This window comes from Barbus barbus (genome assembly GCF_936440315.1).
Source record: "Barbus barbus genome assembly, chromosome: 5".
Classification (NCBI taxonomy): domain Eukaryota; kingdom Metazoa; phylum Chordata; class Actinopteri; order Cypriniformes; family Cyprinidae; genus Barbus; species Barbus barbus.
The window spans coordinates 8,114,575-8,125,960 of record NC_136733.1 but is presented as its reverse complement, the minus strand read 5'-3'; the positions used below and the strand labels follow the sequence as shown (position 1 = coordinate 8,125,960).

The following is an 11,386-nucleotide window of genomic DNA, read 5'->3' as shown; positions in this document are numbered from 1 at the left end:
AATTAATTATTTTCAAATTTTTGCATCTATTTATTTCTGTTTGCAAAGCTCATTTTTTTTCTCTCAATACTTTATTTTTATTTTGCGATCTTTATTTTTGTTTGCAAAACATGTTTTTTTTTTTTTTTTTGCTCAAGACTTTATTTTTCTTTTGCAAAACTTTATTCTTTTGCATATTTATGTGGCATTATATTGACTCCATATTAAAGAGGCTCTGCCACAGCTCGCCTCCAGACTATTTTCGCAACACGTTTTATAGATGTCCCTCCTAGCGCACGGTCGCAGTGTGCTGTGAATCTGAGGCAAAAACGCAGGCTGAATAAATAACTGTATAAATGATTGTGATAAAGTAGATATTCAGCGTTTTCCTGCTCCTGGTAAGTATAAGAAGCCATTCATTATTTGCTGCTTGTTTTACTTTGGATTCTGTGAATGCAGAATCTTGTTATTTTCTATAATAAAATAATATATTCTGAGATCACGTTATGCAGATTTGTCACCCGGTATGTAGCCTATTTATGTTTTTCTCATCCCTCTGCTCTCAGCTGTGTCCGTATGAGCACAGATATGATCCTCCTGTGTGTGTCAGATGTTAGCAGCAGGACTAATGGCTAGAATAAACAGGACATTTGTGTTGACTCTCCTCATCGTTGCCAGCTCCATATTCCTCCTCTTCCAGCTCTTCAACTTCAGACAGTATTCATCAAAGGTGACAAGACAAAACCACTACAAAACCTCAAACATTTTACTTTACTCTTCTGAAAAAAAAAAACATTGAGAATTTTGATCAAAGGTTTTAGACTAATATAAAATATTTATTATATAATCTAATTTTCATTGTGACATTTTTTTCCTATTATACAATTATTCCTATTATTCTCAATGGCAGTTTCCGTTTCTGTATTGCATTGATATTACTGTATTAAAAACTCTAATAATAATAATTATATATACACTCACGGCCACTTTATTAGGTACACCTGTTCAATTGCTTGGTAACACAAACTGCTAATCAGCCAATCACATGGCAGCAACTCAATGCATTTAGGCATCTAGATGTGGTGAAGATGACTTGCTGAAATTCAAACTGCGCATCAGAATGGGGAAGAAAGGGGATTTAAGTGACTTTAAATGTGGAATGGTTGTTGGTGCCAGACGGGCTGGTCTGAGTATTTCAAAAACTGCTGATCTACTGGGATTTTCACGCACAACCATCTCTAGGGTCTACAGAGAATGGTCCGAAAAAGAGAAAATATCCAGTCAGCGGCAGTTGTGTGGACGAAAATGCCTTGTTGATGTCAGAGGTCAGAGGAGAATGGGCAGACTGGTTAGAGATGATAGAAAGGCAACAGTAACTCAAATAACCACTCGTTACAACCAAGGTATGCAGAACACCATCTCTGAACGCACAACACGTCGAACCCCGAAGCAGATGGGCTACAGCAGCAGAAGACCACACCGGGTGCCGCTCCTGTCAGCTAAGAACAGGAGACGGAGGCTACAATTCAACACAGGCTTGCCAAAATGGGACAATAGAAGATTAGAAAATCGTTGCCTGGTCTGATGAGTCTCTATTTCTGCTGCAACATTCAGATGGTAGGGTCAGAACTGGGCGTAAAGAACATGAAAGCATGGATCCATTCTGCCTTGTCTCAACGGTTCAGGCTGGTGGTGGTGTTATGGTTTGGAGGATATTTTCTTGGCACACTTTGGGCCCCTTAGTACCAATTGAGCATCGTTTAAACGCCACAGCCTACCTGAGTATTGTTGCTGACCATGTCCATCCCTTTATGACTACAGTGTGCCCAACTTCTGATGGCTACTTCCAGCAGGATAATGCACCATGTCACAAAGCTCAAATAATCTCAGATTGGTTTCTTGAACATGACAATGAGTTCACTTTACTCAAATGGCCTCCACAGTTACCAGATCTCAATCCAATAGAGCACCTTTGGGATGTGGTGGAACGGGAGCTTCGCATCATGGATGTGCAGCCGACAAATCTGCAGCAACTGCGTGATGCTATCATGTCAATATGGACCAAATTCTCTGAATGTTCCCAACACCTTGTTGAATCTATGCCGTGAAGAATTAAGGCAGTTCTGAAGGCAAAAGGGGGTCCAACCCGGTACTAGCAAGGTGTACCTAATAAAGTGGCCAGTGAGTGTGTGTGTGTGTGTATATAAAATAAAATATTCTATACATACACGCACACTGTCACAGCGATCAAAGTCATATATTAAATCCTAATTTTGTTGGCTGATTTCCTGCATATAATGACATTAATTCTTTCACTGCAGAATGGACTTGACGTGTGGGGTAGTAAAAGATATCTGTCTGGAAAAGAGGCACATTGGGTAAGTGAGATTTTGAAAGTAATGATAAAAAGATTTTAGTATACAGCGCTAAATTTGTCATTAGTGTTAATTTTGTAGCTTCTTCTACAATTTACGTCCTCCTTATAACACACCTGTCACATTCTCTATCTGGGATGTAAATTTATTTTTATTTTCGCTTTCTTTTTTTATATATTAGTCTGACTAAAATCTGCCTACCCAATTCATCATATTTGCATGTTACCATATAAAATGTGCTGTCAGTGTCAACTCCATGACTATGTTGACTGTTGACTTCACTCCTGCCTCTTGAAGCCAGAAAATTCATCATCCTTTTAGCGAACAAATTTCAAAAATGAAAACCAATAAGACAACAGAATGTTTCATCTCGGATATAAGGCTGTCATTTGCTAATATTTTGTTTTGCTTTTTATTTTTTGAAATCTAGCATTTGTTGAAGAAGTTCCTGGGGCTGGTCCATAAGTTTAAATTGCCTGTGTTTCTGGTAGACACAGCGTCTCTGAACCTCCTGTCCCAGGATGCAGTTCTCTACAGGGACAGTCAGCTGAAAGAGCCCCACTGCAGTTTCCTCTGCACACACAGGGACTTCACCACCTTTGCACTTCTCGGAAACCTCTGGAAATATGATGTGAGGAAATCAAAATCCTCTTTTAGGCATTTAAGGAAGATTTTATTTAGATCTTCACCTTTTTCCCCACACACATTGTTCATTCTAACAATAGAGCATACACAAAACTAATACTTCTCTATATTTATGCAGGCCGCCTTACTGGATGCAGCAGCGGAGAGAGGTCTGGAGCTGCTGGAGATTCATGGGAAAGACCCCAGACTGATCAGCATGGATGATCTGACAGCAAAAGAAATACCACTGCACTTCCTGTTCCGCTTTAACAGCCGTCTGGTTCATGTGGTCGTTCTGTACGAGCGCAGTGGGAAGTACCTCTGGCACGGCCCTCTCAGGCTGAGAGGCAGTATGGACCGGACGTTCGGCCCTTTTGGAAAACTGGACTTTGGCCGTCATGCTGGTGCCTATGACAGGTGACGCCATGATTATTACATGTACACAGAAATGTCAAGTAAAGTAAATGTCTGATAAAAATATCACAATAATCCACACCACTCCAGTCCATCAGTTAACATCTTGCAGCTGAAGGATGCCTGTAAGAAACAAATCCATCAAGACAATTTTATCTTCAAACCGTTGCCAAGAGTCCTTTATAGTCTCTAATATTGTGTTCTCAAGTCATTCCATCAGAATCAGGAGAGAAATATACACAATCAAGCACCGTTTACAAGCCAAAACAGTTCAAAACATCCCTAAACAAATATGTGGATGGATTTTGATGTGAGTGGACAACAGGGTATGAACCTTTCACTAGAGGAAGCCTATTTTAGCCAGAAGTGACCATTTATAGTTAAAACGTCTTGATGGATTTGTTATACAAACACATTCATTGATGTACTGGAGTGGTGTGGGTTGTTGTGATGTTTTTATCAGCTGTTTGGACTCTCATTCTGACGGCACCCATTCACTGCAGAGGATCCATTGGTGTGCAAGTGATGGAATGCTACATTTCTCCACAGTTTCCACAAAAAATGTTTAAAAAAATGCAAATTCTAAGGGGGGAAAAAATAAGATTTGACACACATTGTTTAATTTCATGACTTTTTTTTCAGGCCAGAGCTCATTCTAACCACTCTTGATGGCCTTGACGTAAGAATCCCCAAAAACTACTCTGGTTTCCTCTATGAGCATTCCAGCAGTCGCTTTCTGGAGTGTCGCTGCAGAGAAGCCAAGGCCTTTTACCAGGTACTGTTGACTGATGGGAAATAAAAGCCAAATGTGTAGGATGTGTTTGAATGTCTTAATTGGACTGTTTTATCTGGTTTAAGCATTGAATATATATTGGGCTCAGAGTCAAAATAAATTTGTGCAGCTGTATCCAGAAGACACCTCTGCAGAGGCTATGGACTTTAGGATGAGGGCTAAAAGTCTGCTTCATCTTGCTTCCAAAATCCTCTCTGTGCTTGGAGTTCCGTTCTGGCTCAGCAGTGGAACCTGTCTTGGTAAGAGGCTCTCAACGTATGTAGTGTTAGGAAAAGTTACTTTTAGATGTAATGCATTACAATATTGCTTTACTCCCTATAAAAGTAACTAATTACATTACTTTTTATGTAAAAAACCCCCCCAAAAAACTTCCAGCTGTGCTGCCACTCTGAATTGCATGAAGAATAAGACCTAGGAGAAGAAAGTTCATCACTCTTCAGCAATAAAAAAAAAAAATCAAATTATGTTTATCTAAAGTCATGTTTGCTAATTAGTATGGTTGAATTGGATTCTTATTAAATGGTCAGTAGCAAAGACATTGGTTAATTAAATGGGAAAAATACATAAAGGATATTTGTGTTAACATTTAATTATTGTAGGTTTGCGTCATATTCTGAGTTTGCATTTCACAGTTTTTATTCATTTGAGGAATAATGTAACTGTTTTTGAGATGCGGAATCATTAGTGCATGCGTTTATTACCACTCGCCTTGACTATCGTAACGCTCTTTTTCTCAGGCTTACCAGCTCACTCCATCTTTCGTCTGCTGTACATTCAAAATTCTGCTGCTAGACTATTAACTTCCACAAAAAAATCTGCTCACATCACCCCTATTCTATTTAATCTTCACTGGTTGCCTGTATCTATTCATGTACAATACAAAATTCTTCTGCTCACCTTTAAGGCACTCAAAGGTCTTGCTCCTTCCTATCTTTCCGACCTACTCTCTTCTTATACTCCATCTCGCTCACTCCGGTCTTCTAGTTCAGAACTTCTTTGTGTGCCTAGGTTCTGCATATCTTCAATGGGCGGCAGATCCTTTTCTGTCACGGCACCCAAACTTTGGAATTTGCTTCCCCTGCCACTCAGAACAGTCACCTCTTTCAGTGAATTTAAATCAAAACTTAAAACATATTTGGCAAATGTCCACTGTAATTGTTTCTTTGTAATGAGTATTTGTTGTATTGGTGTACCTTGTAGAGCGTCCGTGAGCCTGGGAAAGGCACTATATAAATTGAACATAATAATAATAATAATAAGTGAGGTGAGTAAATGCATGGTCACATTTAGTCTAGAACGACAGTAACATCATGTTTACACCGCAAACACAATGCCTCTGCACTTACTCCCATTTTCTCTCAACATGGCAACAGAAGAGCTGAGTCAATAAAGGGGAAAAAGTAACTACCATTACTTAATTGAAAAAGTAACTCAGTTATCAGTTATTATAAAACAACAAAAAATTTTGTTTTACTAGTTAGTTGAAAAAAGTAATCTGGTTATGTAACTTGTAATGCGTTACCACCAACACTGAAAATATGAGACTGACATCAAACTCATAATACAATGGATCACAGCCAATATATTGAGCCTTTTGTAGGCTTACTTTAATTGTTATGGCATGATAATGGCGCATTGAGGCATTTGTGTTTCCATTTTCTTTTCTCTGTATTTAACTTGTCTGCCATATTTCAAAAGGAAACACAAAGTCCATTTGCAATTGCATTTCCAATGTCTTACGAGTTATGACTCTGTCATTTTGAATAGAAAATCACCCATTTGCTGTTTCACTTTATCTGCGCTCTGCCCCAACCCTCACAAAATTTAAATGGAAGCACAATCCCATTTGCACTTACATTTCCGATGCCTAGTAATATGTTCAGGCTGTCCTCGACCTGCGTGCCAAATTTCTTAACTTTCCTATTGGTTCTATGGGCTGCTATAGATTTTAAGAGCAGACTAATAAGAAACACAGACAGATCTAATTTTACACAGTCGGTGAGTAATTAGATTGAACAACTTCTCCTTTCCCATGCCCCACAGGTTGGTACAGGCAGTGTAACATCATTCCTTACAGTAAAGACGTTGATCTGGGCATTTGGATTAAAGATTACAGGCATGACATCACTCAGGCGTTTCAGAAGGCTGGTCTTCCACTGAAACACAAGTTTGGGAAGGTAAGGGGTGATTTATTTCCTGGAAAATAACATTTCTGAATGCTTTGTCAGTTCTTTAGCTTTAAAACTGTTCAGAATTGCTGAAACAATCCATCTCGATCTCCAGAAATTGGGTGATCTGGATGGACTCGTCATAGAAACACTGTAAGCACAGGATGTAATTATGCAACTGTGCAGCAATAGCTTGTCAATGGGGCAGTACCATGACAGGTAGACTTATGAATTCTAAAAATAAAACTGAAATTAGTGCATTGACTCATTGGAATTTTATTTTTTTTCACAAAACTGTAGCTGTAAAGAAAACACTATTTTGTCCTATACATGTATATATTTGGTCAGTAAAAATTCTATAAATGTGTTTTACTAAAAGATTTTAAACTCAATTTAAATCAAGGTTTTTCTAATTGTTACACTAAAAATGTTTTAAAAATTAGCTTAACATTTTTAAAATCTGTTTAAAATTTATTTGTTTTAATCTTTTTTTTAATTTGACTGTAAACCTAGATCAACTTTAATCCTGCAGCCCTGTTACATAAAACTCACAATTTTCACAAAATGTATAAATTTACTGTAAAGTTACATTTTGTGTCTAAATGCCTATTCACGTGTTCCTTGAATTCATTCAATTATTTCATATGAAAATCATTGTCATTACTATATTACATCAGCAAGATTTATAGAGCTGATTTTCAGTTTTGAAGTTAACAAGATTAGTCATATTGGATGTAACTCTAATATATATATATATATATATAATGATTTTTGACAATTAAAGGGATAGTTTACCCAAAAATGAAAATTCTGTCAGTAGGATTGATCGATTTGAGGACAAATCAAGACCCAGACATTTGCTGACATATTTTCACCCTTCCTTTATTTGAATTTCAGGTTGAGGATAGTTTGGAGCTCTCCTTTCAGGGAAATGATGTGAAACTGGACATTTTCTTTTTTTATGATGAAGGTGACATTGTCTGGAATGGAGGCACCCAGGCAAAGAGTGGCAAAAAATTCAAGTGAGTATTAGAAAGTTTTCTATTATCAGTTAAACATTTGCTTTCAATCAGGGATGCAAACTCTTCAGGGGTGAAAAAAGTTTGTGAAAATTACATGAAATTACCACTATAACAGTAGATGGCTGCAGAGGATCATTCATCAGCTCATTTTCCATTTCCTAATATAGGTTTTTCGCCTTTCTTTTTTGTTTCAGGCTTGGTTCATAAAATGACTATAATAACAATTTAAAGCACTTTTATTGTACTGATGTATAAAGTATAGCAACTGTAAGTCTCATGCCATGTAGATGATGGGAACATTTCAAGTTGAAAATAAATAAATAAATAAATAAGCCCAGACCAAGGCAGCCTAGAAGTTTTAATTATTTAAATTTCAAAGTAGTTAACTATTTGAAAATAAGAGACAAATTATATAAGGTAATTAGTATTGCTAATAATAATTATTATAAGTAAGTGATACATATAAACGTTTTTAAAGGGATATGAAAATTGTCATTAATCATGTCGTTCCAAACCCGTAAAAGCTTTGTTCGTCCTCGGAACACAATTTAAGATATTTTGTATGAAAACCGGGAGGCTTGTGACTGTCCCATTGATTGCATAATAAATTGCAAAGAGCTTGTGCACACAAAAAAACCCTACATGTGCATGCAGCGTAATGAAGCGAGTGGCTTTTTCTGATGGATCTCATATCTATAAGATGGACTTCCGTGTGAAAGGTCACAAACATTTGTCTCTTTACTAATTGTTTCTCAAAAATGCACTTAACATGAACCCGTAAGTACACACTGAAGTGCTGAAATGTCAGTAAAATGCCATCCAGCCATACGATGCTGCAGGAGTTCTTACAAACGGAGGGGGTTGGTAATGTACTACGCCAGGCCCACTGCCTATGTATTTCTGCTAAAATCTCAGTTGCTGTTGGCCATCCGGGATAGTTTAAAAGAATTCAGGTCTTATTTGGTCCATTTGGAAAAAGCACATTTATTTTAAATTAACCGAGACCCATGTCCGAAGCACTCATGGAACGTTTGGACCCGAACCTGCTCATGTCTCTGGTCAGATCTCGGGGTTTTTCAGATCCAAGTGGACCCATGAAGACCTCTACTATTCACAAGTCTGTCTTTTTTTTCTTCTTTTTTTATGGAACTTTGTGAAAATCATCAGTTTTCTGATTGCTTGTTGGTAATTTTGAATAACAAAATGCCTTTTCAAACTTTTTCAAGGCCATTTGGCCGATTCTCACAACATTTTTCAGGGAATCATTTATCTTCATCTTAAATCTATGTTTCATAACAAAGATTTCAAATGAATTTTGATTTATCGAACTGTTTCAAAGATATAAGTGACACATGCAGTGGGAAGAATAAGTTTGTGAACCCTTTGACAATCTCTGGATTTCTGCACTCAAAAAGTATGGATCTTAATTAAAAGTGAAATTTTTCAAAATTGTATTTGGTTACACTTTATTTTGATAGTCCACTTTAGACATTCTACTAACTATAAGTAACTTCGTAACCACGTCTCAATTACATGTCAACTAATTCTCATTAATTTGCAACTACATGTCTACTGACTCTCAGTAGGGTAGGTTTAGTAGAATAAGTTGACATATACTTGCAAAGTTTCTCATAGTCAGTATGTTGTATGTTGTGGACCCATCAAAATAAGGTTAGAAGATATTAAGCAGACAGTCTACTAATACTCTAATGACTGCTAGTTGACATGTAGTTGCAAAGTTACTGTTGTAGAGTCTAAAGTGGACTATCGAAATAAAGTGTTACCATGTATTTAAGACACAATCTTTGACAGGGCAAGCTGGAAAAATTAGGTGAACATCTGTGTTACAACTCGAAATGTAGTTAATTTCAGAAGATGAGACTGGATGTGTGGGTTGCAGAGTTGCCCTGCCCTTTAAATAAAGGCATACAAAGTCGGGTTACTGCCCTAACCTCAAGACATTCAAAAAAATGTTTCAAGATCTTTCTAATTTAGCTGTGTTGGTTATTTAGTCAAATGTCACATGTTCTTGAACCCCAGTACCTGTTGCAGAATATTGATAGAACTCAGTGGGTGGCACTAGTTAATACTCAGGGAAGTTGTTTGTTTTTTTAAATATATCTTTTATTTGTATTATTTACTGACAGATATGTGTTCCCACGATTCAGTCTGTGTTGGACTGAGCTGATGGAGCTAAAGGTCAGAGTTCCCTGTGAAACCGGGGACTATGTGATGGCCAACTATGGACCCAACTGGAACGTTCCTGTGAAAACCTGGGACTGGAAGACCTCTCCGTTCAACGTACAGGAGAATGGTGTCTGGCCTGTGAGGGAATGGGATGATGTCATCCAAGTTTACTGAAGCATCATGGGAGTTAATGTATTGAGTTATACTCCAGTTAATATGGGTCATTGCAGTTACCCTAAGCTACTACAAAGTCGAAAGTAAGCCCCTGTGGAAATGTTTCAGTGTTCTTTAAAAGTCTGCAGACATTGGCTGCCAAAAGGAATATTAATGTAGTGAAGAGATTTGTTTTATTAATGTAAATGATCCGGTAGTTTTAAATTTGATTTAAGAATGTGTAAATGAACCGCTTCTGTGCATTGTCCTGGGCACTATGTATTTTTTTTTTAAATTGAATAATAAACTACTGTGTGAACTATTTAGGCTCTTCTTTCTTATGAATATATTTTTTTTAATTGGTGATGTATTACTGATATATACAATTAAATGATAGCACACTCATTTGCTAAAATTAAATAAACAAATTGTAGATGAGTGGTTTGAGTGCCTCAGCAACCCTGGGAACTTGTCTGGACCATTGCCTCCTGGTAGGGATTTCTAAGCAAATTGGTCCCAGGTTAGAGGCCAGACAAAGAGTGATCCAACACTGCCGCTTATGACCAGGAAAGGGAGTGGAACCTTGATTACAGTAGGGATACCAGGGTCCTCTCATGGAGGCAGGTCTGGGAGAAAACCCAAAACAACATGGGCCACCTCCTTGTGGACTTACCACTTGTTACACAATGGGTGGCAGGTGGAGAGGGGGGCCCATGTAGACCTTGGATGCAGATGATTAGAGGATGTGTTCCAATAATCAAGAGATCCCACTTCAGCCTATGCCAGAGTGTTGGAAGAACAATGTGGATTCCATCCTGGATGTGGAAGAGAGGACCAACAACCTCCCCTAACAAGGATCCTGGAGAGGTATGGGAGTTTCCTTATCCAGTCTACTTGAGTCTTGTGGGATTGGAGAAGGCAAACAACTGCATTCCTAGGCGTGTCTTTTGGGGGGTACTACAGGAGTATGGGGTATCGGAGTTGCTTATCAGTGCAGCCCAATCCCTATACAACCAGTGTCTGCATCCTTGGCATTACTTCATGTTCCTAGGTGTCTTAGGGTGGCACTGCTGCTCTTTGCAGATGATGTTGTCTTGATGGCCTCAGTAATGTGACCTTCAGTAATTACTGGGGTGGTTTGTGGCTGAGTGTCAAGCAATAGTTTTCACGTGACGTCACATCCTTATAGGAACGCCCCCCTGGCGGGCAAAACGTCTCAGGTTACTTACGTAACCCATGTTCTCTGAGTTGGGAACGAGACGCTCAACGCTGCGTGGCTTTATGCAGTGGGAACGATATACCATACACGCCAAGCTAACGCGCTACCAGATCTGACCAGAACACAGCTGGCTCAAACAAAAAGAACCTGGGAACCAGGAGCTGTGTTTACATCAAGGTTATAGAACCTCACAAAAGTATGGGGAGAGGACCAACCTGCCGCCATACAAATGTCCTCCAGGCGTACCCCTCTAAACAAAGCTTGGGAGGAGGCCACCCTTCTGGTGGAAGGAGCTCTTATGTCTAGAGATGAAGGCAGACTGCGCACCTCATAGGCCAACGAAATAGCATCCCTAACCCAGTGGGATATTGTGCGTTTAGACGCGGATAGCCCTTTGCAGCCTGCACCAAAACACACCAACAGCTGTAGGGACTTACGCCACTAACTGGAAT

The 11,386-nt window shown here is 38.5% G+C and overlaps 1 protein-coding gene across 4 annotated transcripts; it reads left to right on the top strand.

Annotated features, from left to right (window-relative positions):
• Window positions 1–255: 255 nt before the first annotated feature.
• On the top strand, window positions 256–10,039 carry fktn (fukutin). Of its 4 annotated transcripts, none has more exons than XM_079416594.1 (10): window positions 256–377; window positions 546–709; window positions 2,301–2,357; window positions 2,785–2,985; window positions 3,118–3,395; window positions 4,035–4,167; window positions 4,295–4,424; window positions 6,229–6,362; window positions 7,251–7,375; window positions 9,544–10,036. In XM_079416594.1, the coding sequence occupies exons 2-10, from the start codon at window positions 590–592 to the stop codon at window positions 9,734–9,736; spliced, it is 1,371 nt and encodes a 456-aa protein (XP_079272720.1). In that variant the 5' UTR covers window positions 256–377; window positions 546–589; the 3' UTR covers window positions 9,737–10,036. The 4 variants fall into 4 exon arrangements, with proteins under 4 accessions (XP_079272720.1, XP_079272719.1, XP_079272722.1 ...); XM_079416593.1 differs by having other exon boundaries at window positions 271–377; window positions 9,523–10,037; XM_079416596.1 differs by having other exon boundaries at window positions 276–377; window positions 2,301–2,319; window positions 2,846–2,985.
• The last annotated feature ends 1,347 nt before the right edge of the window (window positions 10,040–11,386 follow it).